This window comes from Propithecus coquereli, unplaced genomic scaffold (genome assembly GCF_000956105.1).
Source record: "Propithecus coquereli isolate 6110/MARCELLA unplaced genomic scaffold, Pcoq_1.0 Scaffold227, whole genome shotgun sequence".
Lineage (NCBI taxonomy): Eukaryota > Metazoa > Chordata > Mammalia > Primates > Indriidae > Propithecus > Propithecus coquereli.
This window is the reverse complement of record NW_012147808.1, coordinates 2,103,045-2,129,481: the sequence shown is the minus strand read 5'-3', so window position 1 is coordinate 2,129,481 and position 26,437 is coordinate 2,103,045. Positions and strand designations below refer to the sequence as shown.

The 26,437-nt window shown below is 36.9% G+C and overlaps 1 protein-coding gene across 3 annotated transcripts in view; it reads right to left on the bottom strand.

The window, feature by feature from the left end:
- LOC105811091 (chromosome unknown open reading frame, human C11orf49) overlaps window positions 1-26,437 on the bottom strand; it is a 199,217-nt gene that overhangs the window by 147,855 nt on the left and 24,925 nt on the right. For 2 of the 3 annotated variants that reach the window (XM_012645200.1, XM_012645198.1), the window contains exon 2: window positions 11,614-11,716. The exons of the other annotated variant lie outside the window; for it this stretch is intronic. In XM_012645200.1, coding sequence (XP_012500654.1) covers window positions 11,614-11,716 — 103 coding nt within the window. The remainder of the gene's footprint in view (window positions 1-11,613; window positions 11,717-26,437) is intronic. 3 annotated transcript variants of the gene reach the window in all.

The following is a 26,437-nucleotide window of genomic DNA, read 5'->3' as shown; positions in this document are numbered from 1 at the left end:
CACTGGTAGTTCCAGGGGCCTCTGCCAGTTCTGGAAGGTGGAACTGATAGACTGAGAAGTTAATAATTTTGAATTAATGTTAAGTTCTTGAATTTTCAAGTGACTCAAGGCTTAGAAGTTAAAAAAAAAATTGGAGTTCAGGACCCACCCAGATAGAGGAATGGGATTCCGGTAAACCCCTAAGGCTCTTTTAGCACCCTGAAGAGCTATCCCTGAAAATTAGACCTCCCTGACACTTCAAATAATTTCAATCCCTAATGGGATTGAGGTAATCCAGGATTGCTAGTGCCCAGGCTATCTTCCAGGAGCAAATATACGTCTCTCTGAAGAAAGATAACATCATTCTAGGTCTCACATTATCTCTGCAATTTTTCATATACAATGTATAGCACTCAACTAGAGGGAAAAAAAAGAAGTATAACACAACATAAGACAATGGAGTAAAAAACGAAGAGAGAGAACAGATAACAGAAACAGACCCACAGGGAATCCAGATAATAAATTATGAACTTTGTAATAGCCATGCTTTACTATATTTAAGTAAATGAATGATATGATTTAGTAAAGAAACAAACAAAAACTGAATGAAAATTCTTGAACTAAAAAATACAATAATTGTAATTAAGAACTTAGCAAATGGGCTTAACAGCAAATTAGACACAAAGAGAGAATTAATGAGCTGGAAAATAGATCAGAAGAAAGTATCTGGAATAAAGCATAAAAGAAAAAATGATGGAAAATGCAGAAAAGTGCATAAGAGACAGAGGACACCATGAAAAGGTCTAATGTTTGTGTATATAATTGGAATCCCAACAGAACTAAAGAAAGAGAGTAGAACAGAAGTAAATTTGAAGACCTAATAATTGAGAATTTTCCCAAACTGATAAATATCAAGCTACAAGCTCAAGAAGCACCAAGAATATCAAATAGTTTAAATATCAAGAAAAGCAAACCTAAGCATATTTTAGTAAAACTATGAAAAACCAGACTAAGGAGAAATATCCAGAAAGTAGCCAGAGAAAAAGGACAGATTATCATCAAAGGAGCAAGTATAAGATTGAGAGCTTTCTTCTCAATAGAATCAGCAGAAACCAGAAGATAATGGAAGGGTAAAATAACTGCCAACCTAGAATTTGCATCAGAAAAAATTGCCCTTCAAAAATGAAGGTGAAATTTAAATAAGACCTGTAGATTAGTTAATAGTTTTGAATTAATATTAAGTTCCTGATTTTGACAATTATACTATGGTTAATTTTCTGTAACTACAGTTACAGAAAATGTTAACATTAGTGGAGGTTGGATGAAAGGGATGTGGGACTTCTATATTATTTTTGCAACTTTTTTGTAAGTCCAAAATTATTACACACACATTTAATAAAGATGAAACAAAGATAATTTCAGAATGGAAGCTCCATGAGGGTTGGGATTTCTTGTCTGTTTTTTTCACCGCTCTATCCCTAATATCTAGAACATGGATTAAGGCATAGGCACCAAGTAACTATTTGTTGAATGAATGAATGGACATCAACAGTAACAGTAGCTACCATTTAGTCAACACTTACTATATCTTAGGTGGAATACCAAACGCTTTACATTCATTATCTCATTTAATCCTTCCAATGATTATATAACATGGAATTTTATATTTTATATACGAGTCTCCCTTTTTTATAGATGAGGTAAGCAACCTGCCCAAGATCAAATACCAGAATGCGGCGGACCCTCAAACACAGATCTGACTCTGCTTTCATGTCTCATAAAATGTCTCCTTTCTTTTTTGCTTATCCAAATTCTATAAATACTTACCTTTCCAAATCAAGATAAACTTGTCTATGATGCCTAATTTAACTACTCTTATTTCACTAATAGCCATTATTTCTCTGTACACTCAATTCTGAGCATACTAGGCCACACAATTTATACCATTATATAAAGTCTTGTATTGCTCTGTAATTGTTTGTTAATCAATAAGCATTATTGCTTCAACCAGATTACATTTACTTACAGGAAAGTGACCACATTCTATATTCCTGTTGATATAGAGCACATTTAAAGCTCTATAACGATATTTAATGTTTTGGTAAATGAAGAAAAACATTGAGCTGGAAAATCATGCAAGAAACAGTGTTTTTGGATGCTTTAGCAACCAGGCGTATATGGTTTAAGATCCTAAACATCAAATTTGACTCAGAAAAATACCCCAAAAAGGTGGTTTTTACATCAGATTTTCTATAGTTATCTCTTTTTCCTTATGGCAAGTTAGCGGATTTTCAGGGTCATTTGGACATGGCAGTACAGTTCTCTTGGTTAAACCCCCTTGAGAGGGCATATAGGATTGCATAGAAGGTAAAGTATGAGAGTGTGCACATGAACAATTATCTCCACACATGTAAACTGCAGCTTGTGTGGTGTAAATATACTCTCCCTGCCTGGAACTGCCTGTGTAACATTCTCTCTTTGGGCTCTGTGGTTTCTCAATACATTCCAACTGTTCAGAGGCTGGAGCTTGGCTCAGCAAGCACAGATAAACAGCTTCCTGGAGCAGGCTGCCAGTGTGGGGAGCAAGGACCTCAGTAGAAAATGTCTGCTTTTCATTACCCTGAGCACATCACTGTACCGTTAGAGCTAAGAGTAGGAACAATACAAGTCGGATAGTCTTGACTGACTCAGGTCTCCCATTATACCTTGAGTTTTTAAATCTTGGTAGCCAGAAGAAAGGGTATAGGCAGGAAGTAAGAAAACGGCGTATGTGAAGAAAAAAAAGATAGAAAAACTTTCTTAAGTTATTCTTGAATGAAATAAATGATGAGTAAAGCGGCTAACACTAAAAGGCTAATAGTCATGCAGGAAATCATCAAATATTTTAATCTCCAAAAATATACACAAAATACAGGATAAGCAAGAAGTGTTATAGAAAACAATAAAGACTACAAAGTCCTCAAGACCTTCAACTCTGATGCCATTTAAAGAGAATGAAGAGGAAGACCGTGAAGAGAGCCACAGACATCCACGAAGTAAGAGAAATGAATAAAAATCCTAGAAAATTGGAGCTTAAGGGGAATGACATATAATGAAAATAAATTATATACAGCGAGACATTTTATGCATGTCATTTCATTTGATTTGCATAACCCTACAAGATAGGTGTGATCATCCCTAGCAATAATCTAGACCTGGAAAATTATAACACAAGGACATTAACGAAGACATTTGTTGCTGATGTTATTTAATGACAAAGGAATAAATTCAAGTCTGCTTCTATGGCCACCCAGGAAACAGTCCTTTTCCCAAACTTCTCTCATCTCTCTGTTGCAGCCCAAGAACTCAGCAATCCTGGAACCAACATGTCCCAAAATAAATGTATATGCTCAAGTCATTCATAAGACAGTTTCTGCTGTGCTGGTCAGCACTGCATCTGATAGCTGAAGAAAGGAATCACAGTTATGGCCTCAGACAGGAACTTAGTTGAATATGATTCTTCTTGAAGGATCATGAGAAACAATTTGTTTTTTAGAGAAGTCATTGACTGTAAAAAATGTACCTGCCATGGGGCTAAAAACTAAGAGACAGACAAACATTTCAGCAAATCATAACAGTAGAAGGAAGCTTCATTTGACTTTCATTTCACTTTTCTCAGGGAAGAAGAGTCTTTGTGTGACTGCCAAAATCCTAACTGTCCTTCCTCCTTCCCCTCTATCCCCTCCACCCCCATGTCAGTTCATTAAAGGCCTTCTGGTTAAAGGTGCCAGATTGTGTCATTCTTTCCTGCTCTTGTGCCAGGCCTGTGCCACTAGCACCACAGATCTCCTAGAGTTATGAGCAAATTATGTAAGAAATTAAAAGCTCTGAAAAATTTAAATTGTTTTGTTGCTCATGAAGGAAAGTTTCTTCGGATGACCTATTTTACTTTACTAGGAGCACAAATGACATGTTAATTCAGATTTGTGTGTGTCTCCTTGATTTCCAGAGAAGTACTCAGGGAATTACCAGAGTGGTGGAATGAGAAGGAATATCAGGGCTCAGACCAAGCAAAGAGCCTTTGCATTATTTAAAAATTAAAATAAATCAAGTTATTTCTCTAAGAGGAGATATTTTAGTGTGAAGAATTATACCTATACTAGCTAGCTGCAAAAGCAGCTCTCATGAAAACAGAAATAATATCACTGGGTCTTGAGAATATTTCAGCCAAGGATGGAGTTCCTTCATTTCCTCTTAGTGAATGGTTTCGCAAGCTAAGTTTCTCTTAACTTGTAGAAGGGAGGGGGTGGGGAAGTTAAGGTCTTTCCTGACAGGGAGAATCTGGGCCCAATTATTACTTCTGTAACCTTTGACTCTGACTTCTAAATGAGTCAGGGGACCAGTGGGCTGTGAAATCGCTTCCTCAGTTACCAGGTCAAGTGCTGCTGGATGGTTTCCTGTAACCACAACACGAAGAAGGGACTAAAGAAGAGAGATGGATTCTATAAAAATAGGCAGCTTCTTGTATCCTCAACGACCTTGGATTTTTAAGTTTCAAAATAGATTTTGGTGACTCTTAACTCACCACTATGGTTCCCTGGAGTCCTGTTGCTATAGTATATAGAAAAGAACCAAAGTTCTCCATAGATTTCACAAATGATGGCTTAACAGAAGTGCCTAAGCCAGTAACAGTGAGGATAGGGTTGTTTTAACTGAAGGCAAGATCTATTCCTGGCAATTATCTGAGTCTGTGAGAATCCAGATGCTGACAATGAGAAATGGGTAATTTTCTGTTACAATGTGTCAAGTCCAGCTAAGAACTGAACTATGGAAAAAAGGCAGGGGGGGATGGGGGGTGCAGGGAGAAGTGTTACCCCTTTTGAAGAAGACTATAATAGGATTAGTCACCATTACTTCACCAAATCGTATTTTGGCTCAATTTAACAACAACGAGTAGGGAAAAAACATGGAGCAGAAATGGCCCAGAGAGTCTCAAGTCCTTCTCTTATTCAAAACCTGGAAATTAGTGAAGTTCTGGTTTGTTCTGATGTGTTTCTTGTTGACCCAACTCTCTGTTCCTCCATTACCGTGAACACAAGAAGAACCCAAAACAATATAACTTAAATGCTAGATGGTGAATAATCCTAAAATATCTGCCAACTTCAGAACTAAAACTTTATGGCCTGATTGTTCTAGATTATGTAGAAAAGAAATGGGTTATCTTTTCACAGGGCTTAGAATACCTGTTTAAAAAAGAAGATACAATATATATTTTATAATCATGGATTATTTACATTAGAGTTACATTTTAAGTGATTTAGGAATATGCACTATTGCAATCCACTTTATTCCCTCTGAGAATGAATTAATAAAGTTCACATTTAATGGATTTATTCTAGTCAAAACAATAAAAAAGAAATTTGATGCAGATACCTTTTACTATAAGAGTATACAAAAAAGGTATGCAACTTCCCAACTGAAGTCTGATGATTATGTATCAGAATAAAATTATTAATGTTCCTTTTCTAAAAACTGATGAAGATTTCTATCTCCATATTTATACTATATATAAGAAATAATTTTATGACTAATTATTTTATTACTTTCACTTACTAAATATGAGGACATGAGGGGGGCCAACTACTTATGAACTGGTCCTAGGAACACTGTCTATTAAAGGTACTCCATTCTGAGTACAGCAAATAAAAGCAACCAAATTATCTTTTTTGGACACAGGAAGCTTGGAAAACCAAGGTGGACAAAGCAGGTGAGTCACCCTCTGAGCTAAGTTATTGGTTCTTTGATGGGATGAGCCCTAAAATGTCATCTCCTCCAAGAGGTCTTTTCTGGCCATCCTATATCTTACATTGCCTTGGTTATTTTCTTATTATTTATCTTGTTACAGTTACCAGCTGTACAACCTTGAGGATGTTACTTTTATGTGCCTGAATTTCCTAATGAGTAAAATGAGGATAATGCTAATACCCTATCCCTCATAGTATTGTGAGGATTAAATGAGATAATACATATTATATGTTTAGAACAGTGCCTAGCACATAGTAATTATTTAGTACCTATTAGCTATTCTCATCATCATCAATTTGCTTGTTTATTGACTATGTCTCTCGTTAAAACACTAGGTCCATGAGGGTAGGTACCTTATTTGTCTTGTTCACTGTTACATTCCCATTGCCAAGTACATACAGGCATAGAGTAGGTGCTCAAAAATGAATGAATGCTGCCCTATGTTCTCCTGTATCCTTAAAATAAACCTCCATCAATGAAGGTAATCTGTGTACTTTTTTTCTTGCAACCAAAACAGTCATCATAAAAACTTCACCAAGAAACGAAAATCATCATTTAAAAAAACAAAAACAAGACATTTGATCATAAGAAAGAGCCATCCTGGGCCTACCAACCAAGACCACAGAGTATTATTCTTTTCTATATTAGTATGGGCAGGTCAAGCTCCCTGATGCCACAGTGTAGTAGCTATCAATTTAGCCTGTGAAGAATGGTTCCCAATTCTGATAGGAATTCTCAGATTTCAGCCTGTTTTTCTGTCATCATTATTTTCCAATGTCTTAAAAAGCCACATTTCTCATTTTATCTTTGCCACAAGAATCTGGTCACACTCTGCTGTGGTTTCTAAGTTACAGCTACACTAGCCTCATTTTCTTGGATGTACTTCTTTAGCGGTCCTGACCTAGTGCTGACACTTGGTCTATTCTTAGAGTAGCACCTCTAAATATTAATTTATTTTAACTTCCACTGGTTGAAGGACAAAATTCAGAGGTAGAGGTTACATATAACATAAAAGAAAATCCTCTAGGATTTAGTATCCTTCTTTCATGAGTGTCCAGAAAAATATGATCTACAGAGCTCACAGTATAGCCCAGCCACTTGGGTTTTACAGTTTATCCAGATTTGCTGAAACAATCATGGACTTGTTTGAAAACACCAATAACCAGGGGTAACAGCACAGGTAGGAGGGCAAGCAGACCCACAGAAGAAAATCAGCAGAGAAGCCTTCCAAAAACAATTTCAAAGAGTATTTTTATCATTGTTTAAAGGTAAATCACCCATCATTAAATGTGTGAAAATCTCAAGGTCTGAACTTGAGATGGAAGTGGAGAGTTAACATATTTTTAAAAATCATGCTTCCTGCTATTTAGAGCCAACTCCAATTGTGTCCCCAAAAAGGCCAATACTAAACATTTAAATGGCAATGAACTAAGTTGACCAGAGCAGGTGACATGATAAACTTGTGGAGTATAGTTCATAAGGGAAAATTCAAGAATTGTAGAAATTATATCTAGAAGAGACCTTAAAATATCACCTGGTTAGTCTTCCAGCAACATTAGACATTTAAGCGACTTGGAGGCATTAAAGAACAGTAGCCTTTGTAATACTGCAGAGGAGGCTTGATTCCTGACTCTGTCACTTACTAGCTTGTGAACTTGAAGAAGCTATTTTAACCTTTCTAAGCCTCAATTTCCTCATCTATAAAATAGAGAGGATAATAATATAATAATAATAGTGCTTACCTCAAAGAACTGTAGTGGCTGAGAAAAAGTAGTAGTTTAATAAAAACTGCCTTTTGTAATATATAATTATTTGTTATGGTTAGCACATAAGGCTTTATTAAACCCATTTCATAGATGAGGCATCTGAGGCCCAGATTTCAGAAATTTGCCCAAGGTTATGGAATGAAGACTTATAAGGAGCTCTTCTGTCTCCTAGGGTAGTGTTCTTTTCACTTCATTATGCTTCTCCTATAAATCAATACAAAACAGAGGCCTGAAAGAGAGGGATTTTCACTAGATAAATCAAATTCACAAAGTAAAATCAGGAGCTTCTATCATTCAGGTCTCCTTGTCTACCAAATACTACTTATACTACTTCCCATTCTATCATATATCCATATCTTTCAAGTCTTTTTACCAAAAAATTGAACAAGTTTTTGGAGCTTTGATGCTGGTTTACTTTTCACTTCTCAAAATAACGTACCTCAGGCCAACCTGGTGTCTTATAGTTATAGAAGTGTCAGGTATGTGCAACTCACATACATCATGGAATTTTTAGTTTCCTGGGGACAAAGAAATAGCTCACTTGGCAAGGAATGAGATTTCTATCAGCACCATGGAAAATCTTACGATTTATTTTCAACAGTGTATTGATAGATAAAAGCTACCTACAAGAGTACTACTCAGGCCGGGCGCGGTGGCTCACGCCTGTAATCCTAGCACTCTGGGAGGCTGAGGCGGGAGGATTGTTTGAGCTCAGGAGTTCGAGACCAGCCTGAGCAAGAGAGAGATAACCATCGCTATAAAAAAAATAGAAAGAAATTATCTGGACAACTAAAAAAATATATAGAAAAAATTAGCCGGGCTTGGTGGCGCATGCCTGTAGTCCCAGCTACTCGGGAGGCTGAGGCAGAAGGATCGCTTGAGCCCAGGAGTTTGAGGTTGCTGTGAGCTAGGATGACGCCACAGCACTCTAGCCCGGGCAACACAGTGAGGCTTTGTCTCAAAAAAAAAAAAAAAAAAAAAGAGTACTACTCAGCCATAAAAAAGATGAATTAATACCTTTTGCAACAATCTTGATGGAACTGGAGACCATTCTCTTAAGTGAAATATAGCAAGAATGGAAAAACGAACACCACACGTACTCACTATTAAATTGGAACTAACCAATGAGCACACAAGTGGGAAGTAAAACTCAGTGAAAAGCAACTAGTGGGGAGTGGGGATGAGGGGAGGGGACTAAGCCAACCTAATGGGTACTATAAACACTATTTGGGTGATGGGTACACCTACAGCCAGGACTCAAGCATTACAAAAATAATCCATGTAACCCGAAACATTTGTACCCCCTTAATATTTTGAAATTTAAAAAAAAGCTACCCTCTAATCATCAGGGAAATGCAAATCAAAACCACAATGAGATATCACTTATCTCCAGTGAGACTGGCCTTTATCAAAAAGTCCCAAAAACAATAAATGTTGGCATGGATGCAGAGAGATAGGAACACTCATACACTGCTGGTGGGACTGCAAACTAGTGCAACCTCTGTGGAAAGCAATATGGAGATACCTTAAAGAGATACAAGCAGAAGTACCATTTGATCCAGCAATCCCATTACTGGGCATCTACCCAAAAGAACAAAAGACATTCTATGAAAAAGACACCTGCACCCGAATGTTTATAGCAGCACAATTCACAATTGCAAAGATGTGGAAGCAACCCAAGTGTCCATCAATACATGAGTGGATTAATAAAATGTGGTATATGTATATCATGGAATACTATTCAGCTTTAAGAAACAATGGTGATATAGCACCTCTTGTATTCTCCTGGATAGAGCTGGAACACATTCTACTAAGTGAAGTATCCCAAGAATGGAAAAACAAGCACCACATGTACTCACCATCAAATTGGTATTAATTGATCAACACATAAGTGCACATATAAGAATAACATTTATTGGATGTCAGGCAGGGGGGAGGGGGAAGGGGGGAGGAGGGGATGGGTATATGCATAGACAAAGAGTGCGATGCGCACCATCCGGGGGATGGACACGCTTGAAGCTCGGACTTGGGTGGGGAAGAGGGGCAAGGGCAACATACGTAACCTAAACATCTGTATCCCCATAATATGCTAAAATAAAAAAAAAAAGCTACCTACAATCAATAGCATTCTGAAACAGTTATGAGCCTTACTTATTGGTTCACTGGAGTTTAGTGTTGGTTACATAGACCACTGGGTTTCACTTTTGGAATGCTAGACACTTGGTATACAGCTTCTTAAATGACAGAATATAGAGCTTTAACCGAAAAGAATCAACAACAAAGAGAGGCTAAAATAAGAAAATAGTCCTTTTTATAACAAGATCAAGAATAAGACTAGATAGTATGCAATAACTAGATTCAACAAATATTTACCTAACACCTATTACATGTAAAGCGTGATGCCAAGTGCTGAGAATACAAAGATGAAGAAGGAATGATGCCTCCCTCAAGGAACCAGTATAACAGAGAAAGGACTTAAAAAGGAGATGGGGGGAGTAAATTATTAATTAAAAAAGCCAAAGAGAAGCATTACCCCCTACGAGTCATATTGCCCTTAGCAAGAAGCCACAAGAGTGCTGGTACAGATTAAATGGCCTAGAAACTTGATCCCTAGGCTTGTCAGTTCTATAAAAGCAAGCAAGGCTTTTCAATCTCAGTCTTTATTCCCTGCTCACCTTATTTGCTTCAGCCCACACCATGAGAACAAGTAAGATTCCTTTTTCTTTCTTTTTTTTTTTTCAGAGACAGGGTAATGGTCTGTCACCTGGGTTAGGTGCAGTGGTCCAATCATAGCGCACTGCAGCCTCAAACTCCTGGGCCCAAGTGATCCTCCCACCTCAACCTCTCAAGTAGCTGAGCCTATGGGCACACACCACCACACGTGGCTAATCTTTTTTTTTCAAAAATTTTTTGTAGAGACAGGATCTTGCTATGTTGTCCAGGCTGGTCTCAAACTCCTTGCTTCAATCAATCCTCCTGCCTCAGCCTCCCAAAGTGCTGGGACTACAGGCATGAGCCACTATGCCTGGCCCCTTTTTCTACTTCATCTTCCTTTAGAAGACTGGGAGAAAAGACCAGCTCTCCTCTCAGAAAACTTGTTTTTCCAAGGAACTTACAATGCCAGTCCATAAAAAAATCTAGATTTTATTTATAAGAACTCTAGCTCAGCAAAAGAGGCAGGGAGAGTCAAGTATTCCCCTAACAGCAACCTAAGTTGAGGGATTAGAATAGCTGTCTGATCTGCAAGGAGCCTCTGGAGAACAGAAAGAGAAAAAAAATCTATGTTCAAGGAAGATGGCCTTGAGTTCATAATTCATTTAAAGGGAAGCCAGTAAGAGGTTACTCTTCTTTTCTTAGAATATTCCCAATAAACCAGAAAAAAAGGAAGCACAGTCCAAGTGATTATATAAATATGTGATGGCATATTAGTAATAAGAATATACTTTGTATTTCTTTAGCACATCCTTTCACAAAGATTAAGGTATTTTAAAGTGATTCTCTCATTCAGCCTAAAACAGTTCTGTGATATTCCAAAAGTAGTAATTATTTTGACTTTTACACTCCCAAAGCATCCTTTACAAAGAAGCATAACCCTTCAAAAATATAATCTATGAAAGATATCCTCCCTCTAGAAATACTCCTAAATCATTAAGTGATTGACACCACATCCTATAGAAAGAAAACTGCAAGAGAACATCATCCTAAACAATTCCATGAGGAAAGCCAGCCATTAAAAACACAGGCTAAATGAACACCACCTAAAGGCAATCAGAATGAATATTCTGAATAAAGGAGAAAGTTAAAAATTTTAAGAAGGACCTAAAGAAACAGATCTGATAGATCAAACAAGTAGTTGTTAAGCTACTATAAACATGATCGGTCATGAGATATATCAGTGGACAAAACTAGCTGTACCAAAGGCATGCTCCAAAACATATTTAGGCAGCCCTAAACCAACCTACCAAAAATAAGCATTCACTGTCACTACATAATCAGCATTGTCCTATTCTATTCTTCGTGGACTCTGTCTGCTTTCAAGTGCCTCCTTTGGGTTCCCCCGTTAGCAAAGCATTCATGTACTTACTATTCTGTGAAGAACCTGGCAATGCCATATTGGCTAATATCCTCCCTGTTCTCTAGCAGCTGGCACACTGCATCCTCCATGTACGTGAGGACATGTCGCTGAGCTGCAAACAAAGAGCAAGAGAGAAAGAGAAAGTGAGAGAGGTTAAAAAAAAGTTCTCCCAATCCCATTAGGAGACCAGGGAAGTCAATCAAGGTGTTGGCTCTGCCCTACCAAGTGGACTCGAATAGGCAAAGCAAACTTGCTGGCCCTAACTGAGCTATGGTTTCAAAGGGTAGAATGGAAGATGATGTAGAACATGGCCTACTGCCATTTGACTGGCTAGTAGGATTAGCGACAACCCTTCATTCTTCATTTCAGTGACAAGGGTGGGTTGAAGAGGAGCTTTAGCACCATTTAGCAGATACACCTGAAGTTCTTTTCTTTCTACCTCCTTCCATCCTCTTTCACTTCTGCATGTCTTAGAAACTTACCCTAGAGTGTTGGCGATTCCATGCCTGAAGCATGAATGATCTGATTGTAAAGAAAACACAATTCTTTAATTTTACAAAAGTCACTAGAAAAGTTTAAGGACCATGAAAATTTCAGTACTGATCTACATGTAAATTAATAACCTTGGTAAATAACAAGCCCATGAAATCTGTGTGGCTCCATTTATTAGACATCATGTTTTCTGCATTTCTTGTGACTGCGAAATGTGCGAATTAATCATAGGCTTGTTATAAAAAGTGTGAGTGTTAGATCTGGGTTTGAATTATGACTCTGTCTTTGGCAGCTTAATCTTGGATAGTTACTAATCTGCACCTGTTTTCTTCTTTATGCAGTCTGGAAAGCAATACAATTTAACTCTGTTTCTCAAAGTATGGTCAATCAACTCCCTGATCTGATTTTTTTTTTTTTTTTGAGACGGAGTCTCACTCTGTTGCCCAGGCTAGAGTGCCGTGGCGTCAGCCTAGCTCACAGCAACCTCAAACTCCTGGGCTCAAGCGATCCTCCTGCCTCAGCCTCCCAAGTAGCTGGGACTACAGGCATGTGCCACCATGCCCGGCTAATTTTTTCTATATTTTTAGTAGTCCAATTAATTTCTTTCTATTTTTAGTAGAGACGGGGTCTCGCTCTTGCTCAGGCTGGTTTCGAACTCCTGAGCTCAAACAATCCGCCCGCCTCGGCCTTCCAGAGAGCTAGGATTACAGGCATGAGCCACCGCGCCCGGCCTCCCTGATCTGATTTACCTGGGATGCCCTGTTAAAATGCAGATTTATAGTTTTGCATTATCCCAGACTTAGTGACCTTAAATTTCTAATTGGAGCCCAGTGATTTTTAACAACTACCCTTGGTGCTTCTTAGGTACTCTGATGTTTAAGGATCACTGGTTAAGAGCTTGGGGTTTGGACTTAGAGAGACTGGAGCTCCGTTCTCAGTCCTACCACTTCCTAGTTGTGTGACCTACTCTCCAAGCCTACTTTCTCACCGTAAAATATGGAAATAATAGTACCTACATTATGGGGTTATAAGAATTAAATACAGTAATCGGGTAAAACACCACAGTGCTTGGCACATAGTATAACACATACTTGATAATACATTTTTTTAAAAGCCTGTCTCAAAGGGTTATTGGGAGTTTACTGCAGTAAACAACATAAACCAGACCTTCTTATATAGCAGGTACTCAACAAATGCTTCTTCCCCTTTCCTGAATTTTGTCTTTAGGTATGACAATGGTATTCTGACACACTTTACCTAGAAGTGTCTAATTCAGTGTTCCCATTTACCATCCAAAAATTCAGAAAAATACTTTCTTCTGGAGCAGTAAGAACGAAAAATCCAAAAGTGATGAATATCCTGCCAAAACCAATTCCATGAAGTTGCTGCCAAGGTAAACATTTGCCTCTTTCACAGTTTGATTCCTCTGGAAAATATGGAGGAATTACCTAAAATTTATAAAAATGGGTGTTTGAAAAAACTATTCCTGAAGTCCTGCTAGTCTAGTAAAGCTCATAAAACAGATAAGTTTACCTACTGATCTGAATTCAAGAAAGTCTTCATTTGACAATAGTGACCATGTGACCTAAGGTTTCACCACTATGCATTTGTACCAGCCTAAAGTCGAGATGAATGACATTTTTACATTCTGTAACTTGTTCTATCTAAATGAGTGCTTCCCAAAGCTAACATCTACCAACGACTGCAAACGCTCACCCTCCCACACCCTGAAAAAGATGTAAAAATAAAATCAGTGCTTCATCAACTCAACAGTTCATCCAACTGGAAAACTGTTTATTTAAGAAATGGCCAAAACTAAGAGTGAAGCTATGAGATAATACATGCTGCCTTCTAGCATTAGTTGTTTTCAAAATATAATCATTTTAATTAAGTATATATTAAATTGAGAGGAAAAAGTAGCCAGACTAACATTAAAATCAGCTATATTTTCACTTCCATATTTTCCTTCCTTTCTTCTACCAGCTTATCCTCATCTTACAAAAAGACTCCTTCCTTGGGCTGTATGGTCTTTTATAACTTAGCTCTACCTAAGGCTAGTACAGGATTTTTTTCTTTTTGATGATAGAAATGAAAGAGCTCTACTTAGAAGCAAATCCTGCTGCTTCTCCTCCCTAGCTCCAGGGACTAAGTTAATGTGAAAGCCCTTTATGGGGGAAATGTTTTCAGAGCAGTTAGAATCAAAGTACTTTTGTCCTCCTAGGAATAAAAGGAGGAATTTTCTGGAAAATAGACTTTGCACCAAAAATACAAAAAGAAAAGAAAAACATAGGACCATACATATTTAACATTTATCTGTCAATCAGATATTTAGTTTAATAATATAAATAATAACAGCTACCATTTATGAGCACTCATGCAACTTATTAACAATATGCCAGACATAGTACTGGTTAATTGTTTTACATGAGTTATTTTATTCAGTCCTCACAACAATCCTACGATAATTATTCTTATACTTCTATTTTATAAATGGAAGAACTGAAACTTAGAAAAAATTTAGGTAATTTGTTCAAGATTACATAGCTATTAGGAAGACAAGCCAAGATTTGAACCAAGGTTTGTCTGATACCAAAAATCCATGCTCTTAACACACTGCCCCAACATTAACACTATATAATCAGTTATGGAAGTAAAAATTATCTTTATTTTACAAAGGGCACAAAGGCAAGAATGTATGTATATAGTAAAATCACCTGAGAGATGTGGTCCATTTGTGTCTACGTGAATGTGTGTGTATGTATGTGTATGTATGTGTGTGTCTGTCCTGTCTCCACCTGCGTACCAGTCAGCATTTGTGTGAAGTTATAACTTGTCCCCAAATTTCAAAAGTTTCTTACAAAGAGCCACCCCACCTATTCCTAGTTCACAAAGTGGAAACAGACAGCCCTGATGCTCTTTTTGTTTGTGGGTGAGCAGAAGGAGCTAAGAAGAGCCAGCAGAGGTAGGGAAAAGTTCCTTCCTGCTGAGAATTTCACACCGACCAACAGCCAAGTGTGAAGCTCTCTTAATTGCAGCTCCCTGGTGGTTTCCTTCACCTGCAGCTTTTATCAGTCCAATGTTCTCTCTGTGGTTAAGTGTACCACCCAACCCTGGAAAATCCTTACAGTTTACCAAACTTCAATGAGACAGAATTTCAAAGCTCTCGCCTGGCAATAAAACATGGAGAGTGTTGTTTTATATTATTTTTTAAATGCAAAGGAATAGGCTTTAATTTATGTGAATAATTAAAGAATAAAACAGCACACCTGCATCCCTGGAGGGCAAAGATATCTGGGCATCTTAGCTGCCCTCTTGGAAAAGGAAAAGCATTTAAGACTGACTGGCTTTTCATCTTTGGCTTTGCTGTGACTTCCACAACAAGATCAGGATTAAGTTTTCTAACATGTACCAATAAGGCTCTATTGTCCTAAAATCCACACTAATGCCCAATCATCCATGTCTTGCTCAGATAGCATCTTTGTCTGAGATAAGTATTTATATTAATATAACTTCATCATACTGTACTGAAAAATCTAAGGGTATAAGAAAACACTATAATGATTCTTGTATGAACCTAGCAAGTAAAGGTAACTATGGATCAGAAACTTCTTGGTTCTGTTGATTCACCCTATGCTGATCATTTAATCTGTATATACCACTGTCACTCTTGCTATAAAATGGGTATGATACTAAGAATGACATGTCTGATAATAAAGTTTTTTGTTTTTTTTGAGACAGGGTCTCACTCTGTTACCCAGGCTGGAGTGCGGTGGCAGGATCAGAGCTCTCTGCAGCCTGGAACTCCTGGGCTCAAATGATCCTCTTGCCTCAGCCTGTCAAGTAACTGGGACTACTGGTGTGCACCACCATGCCCAGCCTAAACTACTTCTTTAGAAAACATTCAATATATACAAAAGACAACATATTAATGATTAACAAGCTACATACTGACTCTATAGAGTGAAAGAGCATGGCAATTTACTGTAATGGTTAAGAACATGGGCTTTTGATCCAGGCCGACTGAAATTTGACTTCTAGCTCTGGCATTTACCAGGTGACTTTATGCGAGTTACCTAATCTCTCTGCCCTTTTCTATAAAATTGGGGCAATAACATACCACTGAAGATTGTAGTGAGGATTAAATGAAATAATGTATGTATAAACTTAGCCTGGCACATAGAAAGTGCTCAATAAATATTAGCCCCCTACTCACTTATTTTAAAGTTCTGCTCATCCAACCAAAAATGTTTACAGATTATCTTCAAGGATTCTTGGCCTATAAAAAACCCTAACCTATAATAATCTACATAATCATATACCCATTTCAGCTGTGACCTTTAAATTTATGGGATGCATTCACTTATTAACTACTAATTACTCAGGAGGCCCTAATTTATATGGGGAAAGTCCAAAACTATTTCTTTTTACTTTCTTCCCAAGCATAAATACCATCAAAGTGTTAGTTGTTTATTTCACAATTAAATGATAAGAGGTCCCATTTGGAAATTTTTGCTTGAAGGGAGTAGAATTTCCACCTCAACATTAGTTAGACCATTCTTATTTTTAATTAGTATTTAATACAGAGTCCCAATGCTAGAATAAATAAGTCTCACTGGAAAAATATTCATATGAATTATATGTGCCATTAATAGATATACACAAGGGCAATGGTGGTGTAAATAAAAAGCAGAGTGTATACATATACTCAACTTTAAACCTGATTTTTTCCTCTCCCTTCCCAGAATCCTTTTGAGACATATTTTGGTCTTTGAGGCCTCTTGAGATTCAGATGCTGGATGGCACAAATAAATGTTTGTTATACTAAATTAAAACTATTCTCTAAGATAAGAAAAGTAAGCCTGTCATGTAAACTGTTTAGAAGTTTCAAGTTCAATTTCATTTATAAGTCACTAACATAAACTAGCATTTGATCTTGTGAGGTACAAATAGATAGCTTAATGGTTTAAAAAGTTAATAGACCTCTAAAATTAATTATTTACATCCTCCATCTCTACTGGTATGTCCTGGTACAAGGATACAGTGTGTTCTGGTGAAACATTTTATCATCCGTACAAGACCATCTTTGATCTTTGACCACACTAGACCAATTTCCCTTAACCAAAGGGGATGGGGAAATGAGGAAAACAAGTACATGTAATTCTTATACAACCCAATGAAGTAGGTAACAGACTTTTTCTGAAGCTCAGATAGGTTAAAGAACCTGCCCAAAGTCTAAGTAAATGTCTGAGCTAGGATTTAAACTTAGACTTGACTCCAAAGCCCATGTCCTTCCATTATATCCCACTACCTCTCAAAACCAAACATGAAAACAAAGCAAGAAAAATCCAAAAATCTAAAATGTGCCCCATCTTACAGTGTATTATGCAGAAATTGCTGGCTTTTCACTGATAATACTAAAAAAGCTTACATTGGTAAATTAGACAAAGTATTGGCATGACCTTTAAATTTTAAAAAATGTTTATTTCTAATTAGACACGTAATTATTTTTAAAGGTTCAAATGATACAGAAAAAACTAAAGACCAATCTCACTTCCCATAGATTAATAACTGTTATCAGTTTGGGGTTCATACTTTCAAAAATATAGAAATATAGTTTGTGATCTTCTTTTGTTTTTAAGTTTTAAGTTGTTTTTAAGTAAATGATGTATACTTTTCTGTGTCTTGTTTTTTTCACTCAGCAATATCCAGAGATCTTTTATAAAATAATATGAAACCACCTTAACCTTTTGATACTTCCCAATGGTAAATATTTCCCTATTGATAAATATTTAGGTTGTTTTCATGTTTTCACTATAACTGGGCTGTGTTGAACATTCTTGTACATGTTTCCCTGTGGATATGTGTAAGAGTTTTTCTAAGGTAGATAGCTCGAAATGGAAACGGCATTTCATAGCATGCACATATATTCATATTTACTAGATATAGACAATTGCTTTACAAAATTAACACCCCTACCAGGCATATAAATACCTGTTTTCACTATCCTTGGTCTAAGTAAGACTTTGTAATTTTGCCAATTTAATAACCATAAAATAGCTTCTCTCTGTTGTTTTTAGTTTTCTTGATTACAAATGAACTTAAGCACATTTTCGTGTTTATCTATATTTCTTTTTCTGTCAATAACCTAGTAGTATCCTTTGCCAATTTTCCTCTCTGGTTATCTTTTTTATTGTTGATTTGTAGATTTTTCCAATTCTATATATGTCACAAATATATACATTTAGCTTATGGTTTTTCCTTTCATTTGTTTGTGGTATCTTTCATTGCGTAGAAGTTTTAAATGTTGATATAGTCAAAAAGTATTTATCTCTGGCCTTTGTGTGTGTGTGTGTTTTGTCCTGTTCAAAAAGGCCTTCTCTACTCCAAGTGTATAAACCTATTATCTTACATCTCTTTCTGGTATGATGTTTAGTTTAAGCTAATTGTGTCCCTTACCAAAATCATGATTTCATGATTAACATAGTGAGTATAGCACAGAAAGAAATTTAAAACTTATAGTAGAGAAAAATAAAGTAAAAGTATTAACCAAAAATCAGGCTTATCTAAACACTAAGCTCTGAATATAAAATAGCTGTGTCAAGTTTAACTTTGGGCCCCCAGAAAAAAATTATAAATGAATCACACCTTATAGATCAATATCCTGAGAAACATCCTTGATATAAATGCAGGAGGCCTCCTTCCTTTAATAGCTCTTGATCAATACAAGGCTTGCTTAATGCTAGTTAAACCTATAAATACAATAACAGCCAGCATTTACTAAACTTTATGTGCAAGACACCATTCTAAGCATTTTATAAGTATTAATTCATTTAATTCTCACAACAACCCTGTGAGTTAGGTACTTTTATTTTATCCTCATTTTATAAATGAAAAAAAAGAAGACTCAGAAATATAATTTGCCTAAGGTTAAAGAGCTGGTAAGCAGCAGAGACAGGCTTTGAATCCAGCCTTTTGGTCTGCACTGCCTGATATTGTCACCCTTAAAGAGCTATGCAGTATGACATATATCAACTGGAATTTTCTTAGGACAAATTTGCAAATTAAGGTAAGATCTTAATTAATTAAAAAACAGACAAAACTAATACATTGCATCTATGCAACCAAACCACCAAAGTGCTGCTATACAGCTAGTCAAACTAAAAATACTAAAAGACACTCCAGAAGCAAACAAAGCATTACACATACACTAACATCACCTGTGACAACCAGAAAACAAGAGGTGACTAAAGATCTTTATGTAAAATAGAGGATGAAAAACTAAAGTCTACTTCCCTCAACCAAAAGAGGTATTGTACCAGTTAATAGCTGTGCAAAGCTGAGTGCCTTGACATTCAAATAGTCTCTGGTCAACTGTTAATCCTCCTGTCTTTCCTTTTCCTTCCAAAAACTGGTGGTTTTTAAAAATATTTTGGGGCTGTCAATTAAGAGTAAGTGCTTAAATCCTATTGCTTCATAATACAGAATTAGTAGGTTGGAGTCCTGCAATTTCAAGTGCCAGACTATAGAATCTTCTTTTCTAAGAACGCTTTCACAGAGGTTCAAATTTAAAGCACTCTGCTAGCTGAACATAGCAAAATGTACTTCCTGAACAACAGAGAAATCTGAAGTAGCACTTAAGTTTCCCACAGTTACAATCTAAGGGACACATGAAGAACCCGAGTAATAATTGTCACAATAATAACTTTGTGAAAATAGTTACTCATAGAGCAGTATAGTTATCAAATTAACTCCACAAACACTCACAAAACTATTTTCCAGACAGCATCATGAGTTTAAAAAAAAATTCTGTAAATTGACAAACATGGAGCAAATCATGTGCCACTCATAATGTCACGTCAAACAGGGAAGTAGAAAGTTACAGGATGGAAATTAATTGTGCTATAGAGTCATCAAAAGTTGTAGTGTTTTAGCCAGGAACGGTGGCATGCATCTGTAGTCCCAGCTGCTTGGGAGGTTCCCTTGAACCCAGTAGTTTGAGTCCAGACTGGGCAACATAGAGGGATCTGTCTCTTTCGAAAAAAAAAAAAAAAAGAGTTGTAGCCTTTGGGGGCAAACTATGTATTTACAGATTATCATTAAATTTACAGATTATTATTAAATTGGTAATATGCAATTTAACTGTGAATATACAGATTAGCGATATTAATGCAATAAGGTACTAATGCAGTAACTTATTTACTTGGCATTTTACACTAAAAATATTTCATAAAAATTGGTCACCATTCACAACTGAGATAACAGTTAACAGGTTCTCATTTTTTTTCTAATGACAAAAAGATACAGAAGAATTCTAATTTAAGGTAGCTGAAAATTCCTGGGCTTAAAATTTCCAATTCTCTCTCTTCTGGCTGATATGGCCTTTATAGAAAGGTGGGGATTCTTTTTCAAACAAGAGTCTTATGTGTCAAATCTCCACTAAGAACTGCTTATGGTACATGGCAGGAATAATGCTCAATAATCCCTTTGAGTTTCTGTTTTTGTTATGAAAGTAAAGGATGCTATTGCGGACATCTATAGATACCCAGAGGCCAAAGTGCACAAAAACCATATGGGATGAATGATTGAAAGAGTATAAACAGGGAGGCTTAAGTTTAGTTTATACAGAAAACTCATATCGACATTTAACATATCATCTAAATTAATGGTGTAAAACACCACCAAGTACCCTATAAAAATATACTTTGAATCTATTTTACTAGACCAACATAATTTTTGACTCATCACTTTTAGCAATGTTGCAATCCTACCTTTCTTGCCAGGCCCAACTCAAATGCCACCTTCTTTGTGAAAATTTCACTGATTTTCTCCTAGCCAGAGCGATCTTTCCTTTTCCTGAACTCCCTAAACACCTATTTTAAATATTTCCAATAGCACTTTCTATTTTGATATACAGTCATTTCTGTTATGAATGTGTTATCTTCTTCGTAGGTCCTGCTCCTTAAAGACCATGACTCATTTATTTTCCATCCTTGTTAACACTCAGGACCATTCGGTATCTTCCACATAGTAGTCATTCAAATATTTACTGAATGGATACATAAACTGTATCCACTATTTATAAACTGTGGTTCTATTCTTTATTCAACTCAACCATTTCCGCACTGTGCCTCCCAGGTGGGAAACATTAAATACCAAAACACATTCTGTTACCATATTAGGGTTCTTACAGGAAGCCACTTTTGTCCTGCTCTCAACCACTCTTTCTGTTGCCTTTTTACTGTTCCTTCTCTCTATTCCAATGAGAAGGCACTTGTTCCTTCTATTGTTGCTAAGAGCCTCATTATGTTCAAGGTAAAGTAAAAAATGCATTCGATGCAATTACCAGTTCCTCACAAATTTGGGGGCTACTTGTCATTTCAACATCCAGGACTTGTATAAAAGAAAGTCCAAATTCTTTTCACTCCTAAGAACTATTTTCTTTTTTCTTTTTAGACAAAATGGAAGCACACAGCACAGGAAGCAGTCCTCAGTAAGCCACCGTTCATAAACAGCTTTGCTGAAAGCATAACAAAGGTTCTGTTGTGCTCTTGCATGGCAGGGCCAGTAAGCAGCAGGAGCAGATGAACTCTTTAAGAAACAAAGGTTCTGTCTTCATGCAAATGTTTGCATTAATAAAAAATGAAGAGAAAGATATAGAAAATGCAGCTAGCTGGACATAATAGGTCTCTAAACGGGAGGTTTTTCACATTTTCCAGGCGGAGTCAGCAGGTCTTTTAAAAACTTTGTCATTCTGAACATTTCACAGACATCACAAGAAAGACATGCAAATAACAGAAGCAAATCAAAGGACATCCCGCTGCTATGCTGGCGCCTCCCTCATCCATGCCTGGTTTGTCATTTTCTGTTAACCCTAGTGCTGGCTGCTGTTTTGTTGAGGAATGGAGTCCTTAGCCCATGTGGCAGTACATGTCCAGCCAGCTGGCTCCAGCACTGATAACATTACAATGCAAGCCATGTACTACCACTCAGGGACACGTGCTGCCAGGCAACAAGTGCAATATGTGATTTTTACACAGTTGCCTTACAAATCTGCATGGGAAAGAGCCTCTAAACTAACCACTTAATAAGATATGGTCTTCTTGAGTGTGAGCATCACTGAGTAGTTCTCTGAAGATGGACTTGCCGAGGACCTTCAAAGTGAATTACAGTTGACCCTTGAACAATATGGGTTTGAACTGCACGGGTCCACTTACACGCAGATTTTTTTTCAAATGCAAATTGAAAATACAGTATGGGTTGGGGGGGGATGCAAAACTCATGCATAGAGGCTGACTTTTCATAAAAGCTGGAACCAATCCCCTGCATATACCAAGGAATGACTATATACAATAAGGTCATTAAAATAAATATAGAAAATAAAAAATCTTTTGGGGGCAGAGGGTTACCAGATATCTACTATGTGCTAAGCACTGTACTATGTGCTCAACCTACATTGTTTCATTTAATCTTCACAATCACAGTTTAAGGTAGATACTTATTATTCCCATTTTATAGCTGAGGAAATCGAGGCTTAGGGAGGTTATGCCCAAGGTCACACAGTTAATAATGGCAAGGCAAGACCCAAAACTTTACGATGCGCTGGGAGCAGTGGCTCACGCCTGTAATCCTAGCACTTTGGGAGGCTGAGGCAGGAGGATTGCTTGAGATCAGGAGTTCGAGACCAGCCTGGGCAATGGTGAGACCCCATCTCCACAAAAATAGAAAAATTAGCCAGGCATGGTGGTACATGCCTATAATCCCAGCTCCTTGGAAGGCTGAGGCAGGAGGATCACTTGAGCTCAGAACCCAGAAGCTCCAGGCTGCAGTGCCACTGCACTCTACCCCAAGCAACAGAGGAAGACCCTGTCTCAAAAAAAAAAAAAAAAAAAAAAAAAACCTGAAACCTGTATCATGGCAAATTCCCCTCCATTCTACACATTTTTCTCATCCTTTACTTTTTTGTGATTGAAACCTAGCTTACTTTGAAAATATCACAATGACTGTATTTACCCACTGCAGGACCAATTAAGTGTCACTCTTTCTCCATTTTTAATCATTTGGAGTCTTTATCATTCATTTTTAAGAGTGAATGGCCTTTTTTGTTAGCTTATGGTAAGTATCTGATTAAAGCTTCAGATGCTTTCTCACAGAAAAATGGATATAATTTAATATGTTATGCATAATTTTAGAGCATTCAAGAACTTCCTAAAGCTCATCTACAGCTCCCCTCAGTGTTCATGGCCTACACGTTAAAAACCAGTGCCAGAATTCACCTCTCTTCCTAGGAGCACATGGTCCATTTTTTATTCTCCATCCTTTTTCCTACTATTCTCCTTAAGCTCTTCAACAAACACAATGATGACCATTAAACCCCTTGACCTGAAAATTCCTTGTCCTCCTCAATTTCCATTGAACACACTATTCTTCTTCATTAAGACTTGAAATCACTTAAGTCCTCCCACAGATTCTGTTCCAGTGGCCTCTCTGGATTGTACTTAACTTGGAAGTGGTAGTCAGAAACTTCATTACTATTTTCATCACTGCTCCTGAATTACAGAAGCCTAAGAAATAGAAGGACTTTATTCTAGTCCCATCATTTTACTGACAAAGAACTTGAAATCTTTCTTCATCTTTTGACTTTTTTGATTTAATGTTGTAAAATTCTTAGGCTTGCTCAGATGTAGCTCTAAAGTTTTCTATATTTCCATCTGTAACCACAATGCCAAAATTTTTTTGTACAAAGCAAGCAAAATCATGGCACCAACTGAACAATTTCATTTCTTCAGAGAAAAACGATGAGAAAAGCTAAAGTAAAAGGAACTAAAGACATGTATACATAAGAGGGTTCAAATTAAACCAATGTATCCCTTGTATTTTCTGGGTTTTTCCCTTCCTCATTTTTCTCTTTTTTGCTTTACTTAATATCTTTTTAAAAATTTGGCCGGGCGCGGTGGCTCACGCCTGTAATCCTAGCGCTCTGGGAGGCCGAGGCGGGCGGATTGTTTGAGCTCAGGAGTTCGAGACCAGCCTGAGCAAGAACGAGACCCCGTCTCTACTAAAATTAGAAAGAAATTAATTGGACAACTAAAAATATATAGAAAAAGTTAGCCGGGCATGGTGGCACATGCCTGTAGTCCCAGCTACTTGGGAGGCTGAGGCAGTAGGATCGCTTGAGCCCAGGAGTTTGAGGTTGCTGTGAGCTAGGATGACGCCACGGCACTCACTCTAGCCAGGGCAACAGAGTGAGACTCCGTCAAAAAAAAAAAAAAAAAATTTAATAAGTACTTTGTTTTGACATTCTAAATATTTAATTATACAAATATTGCCAAGTTTAAAAATATGTTCCCACAATTTTTAGTTTTCTCTGCCCAAATCACTTTGTTATCTCTCTATGGAGACACAGTCTCTTTGATTCCTTCCCTAATTTCTCTAATCTCCAGGTAAAAATTGGAGCATGTTTCTAAGGAAGAAGAGGCTGTTGGGGTTGGCAACTAGCAGTCTCTGCTACAGCATTATATTAATATAAATGTTTTAAACTCCCCTTCCCTCCCCAACACATACACACACACCCCTCACATACACATACATATCTAGGCTTGTGGTCACTGGCATAAAGATCATATTTCTCAGCTTCTCTTGTAGCTAGCCTTTGGTCATGTGATTAAGTTATAAAATATAAGCAAAATGCTCTGTGGGTCTTCTAGAAAGTACTTAAATGGGACTGATTCAGCTGAAAGATGTCCCTTATTTATCCAAGGGGATAAAAGGGAATTCCTTCAGTCCTTGTGGATAGAATCTATGGTTAGGATGTTGGCGTAGAATCCTGAATCCCTGATTACACCTTAGAGCATAACGTACCAGCTGTGGACTATCTTCAGACTTCTTTTCCATGAAAGAGAAACAATCTTCTCTCTTGTTTAAACCATGTTATTTTAGGTTTCTCTTGTATACAAACCTAATACTAACATAAAATATCTATGTTTTCCAGAAAGTATCAATGAGGGTATCAAACTAATGTAGCTGGCAGGTGATCAATCAGAGAGCTCATTGGTCTATTCATAGATCTAAGTTAGTGCATGCTCGGACAGGATAGAGCATTTCCAGATACTACTCTAGAATCTGAAGAGATGTACTGTCATCTTCAATGTTTACTTTGTTATACCCAGGGCAACGATTTTCATAACTTGAACAAAAACATTTGTATTGCTCCTGAAAGTTTATTAAATACTTTCACATGTATTATCTCATTGAACCTCACAACCAACCTAGGAGTCAGATAAGGCTGGGATTATTATCTCCATTTTACAAATGAGGAAATTGCCCAAGGCCACAAGTTTGTAAGTGGTAGGGCAAAAACTTGAACTTTTATCTCATGAGTATAAATATTTTCAACTGAATCACAAAATTAGAATAATCCTTAGAGAAATTTAGAAAGTTTAAAATGATCATGACTAATATTAACCAATTGATATAAATATCATGATTGCAAAACAGACCACAAATCAATTTTCTGGTATTTAATAGAACTTACATAAAGATTTTTTAAAATTAATTTTTCCATTTACTAACTGTAGAAACACTCTGTTCAAGTTTAGAACTGATGACAGCTCCATTTCCTTCTCAGATCCTTCATTTTGAACTAGAGAGGAAAATGAACAAATGAGGGGCATCACATGAAGTATGAGGTAGCAAAGGGGAAGTACAATTTCTCTCTAATGGCCATTTCTCACTGGACAACCTAGGTCAGATTCTATCTGGTATAAGACACTTCACTGCATCCAGAAATCTCTGTTTAGAAAACTTATGCTGTACTGCTCAAGTATCCAAACTCATCAAGGAAAGGTGAACTGATCTTCAGTCCAGCTCTTAAACAGAGAATGGATCCCAGCTCTGCATTGCCACCCCACAGACAAGCACTCAGGCTCAACAGCCCTAGCAAGGGGTTTTACTATATGAGACCTGGTTTCTAATCCCTGTATTGTAGATGACTTAGTGGAGCATTATGCAAGGTATTTAACCCCTCAACTTAATTTTCTCTCTAGATCGTGGAGGAGAAAGATATTTTACTCTCCAGGACAATTTGGAAGTCTGATTAAGTGTATTTAAACATTTGGTTCTATGTTTACTATAAATAAATATGGAGAATGAAATCATTACATTTTCTTCTACTTTAAATTTGTACTTTATCTTTCAGAACAAAATGACCGAGTAGAAAGCCTTTTTAAAGGGACCGAGCTTAAGGAAAATGTTAAATTGAGAAAAATGTGAATGGTGCTAGTGGGGGAAGGAAAAGATAAAAGAAACTTTACTATCAATTTCATTTTCTTGAGATTATAAAATC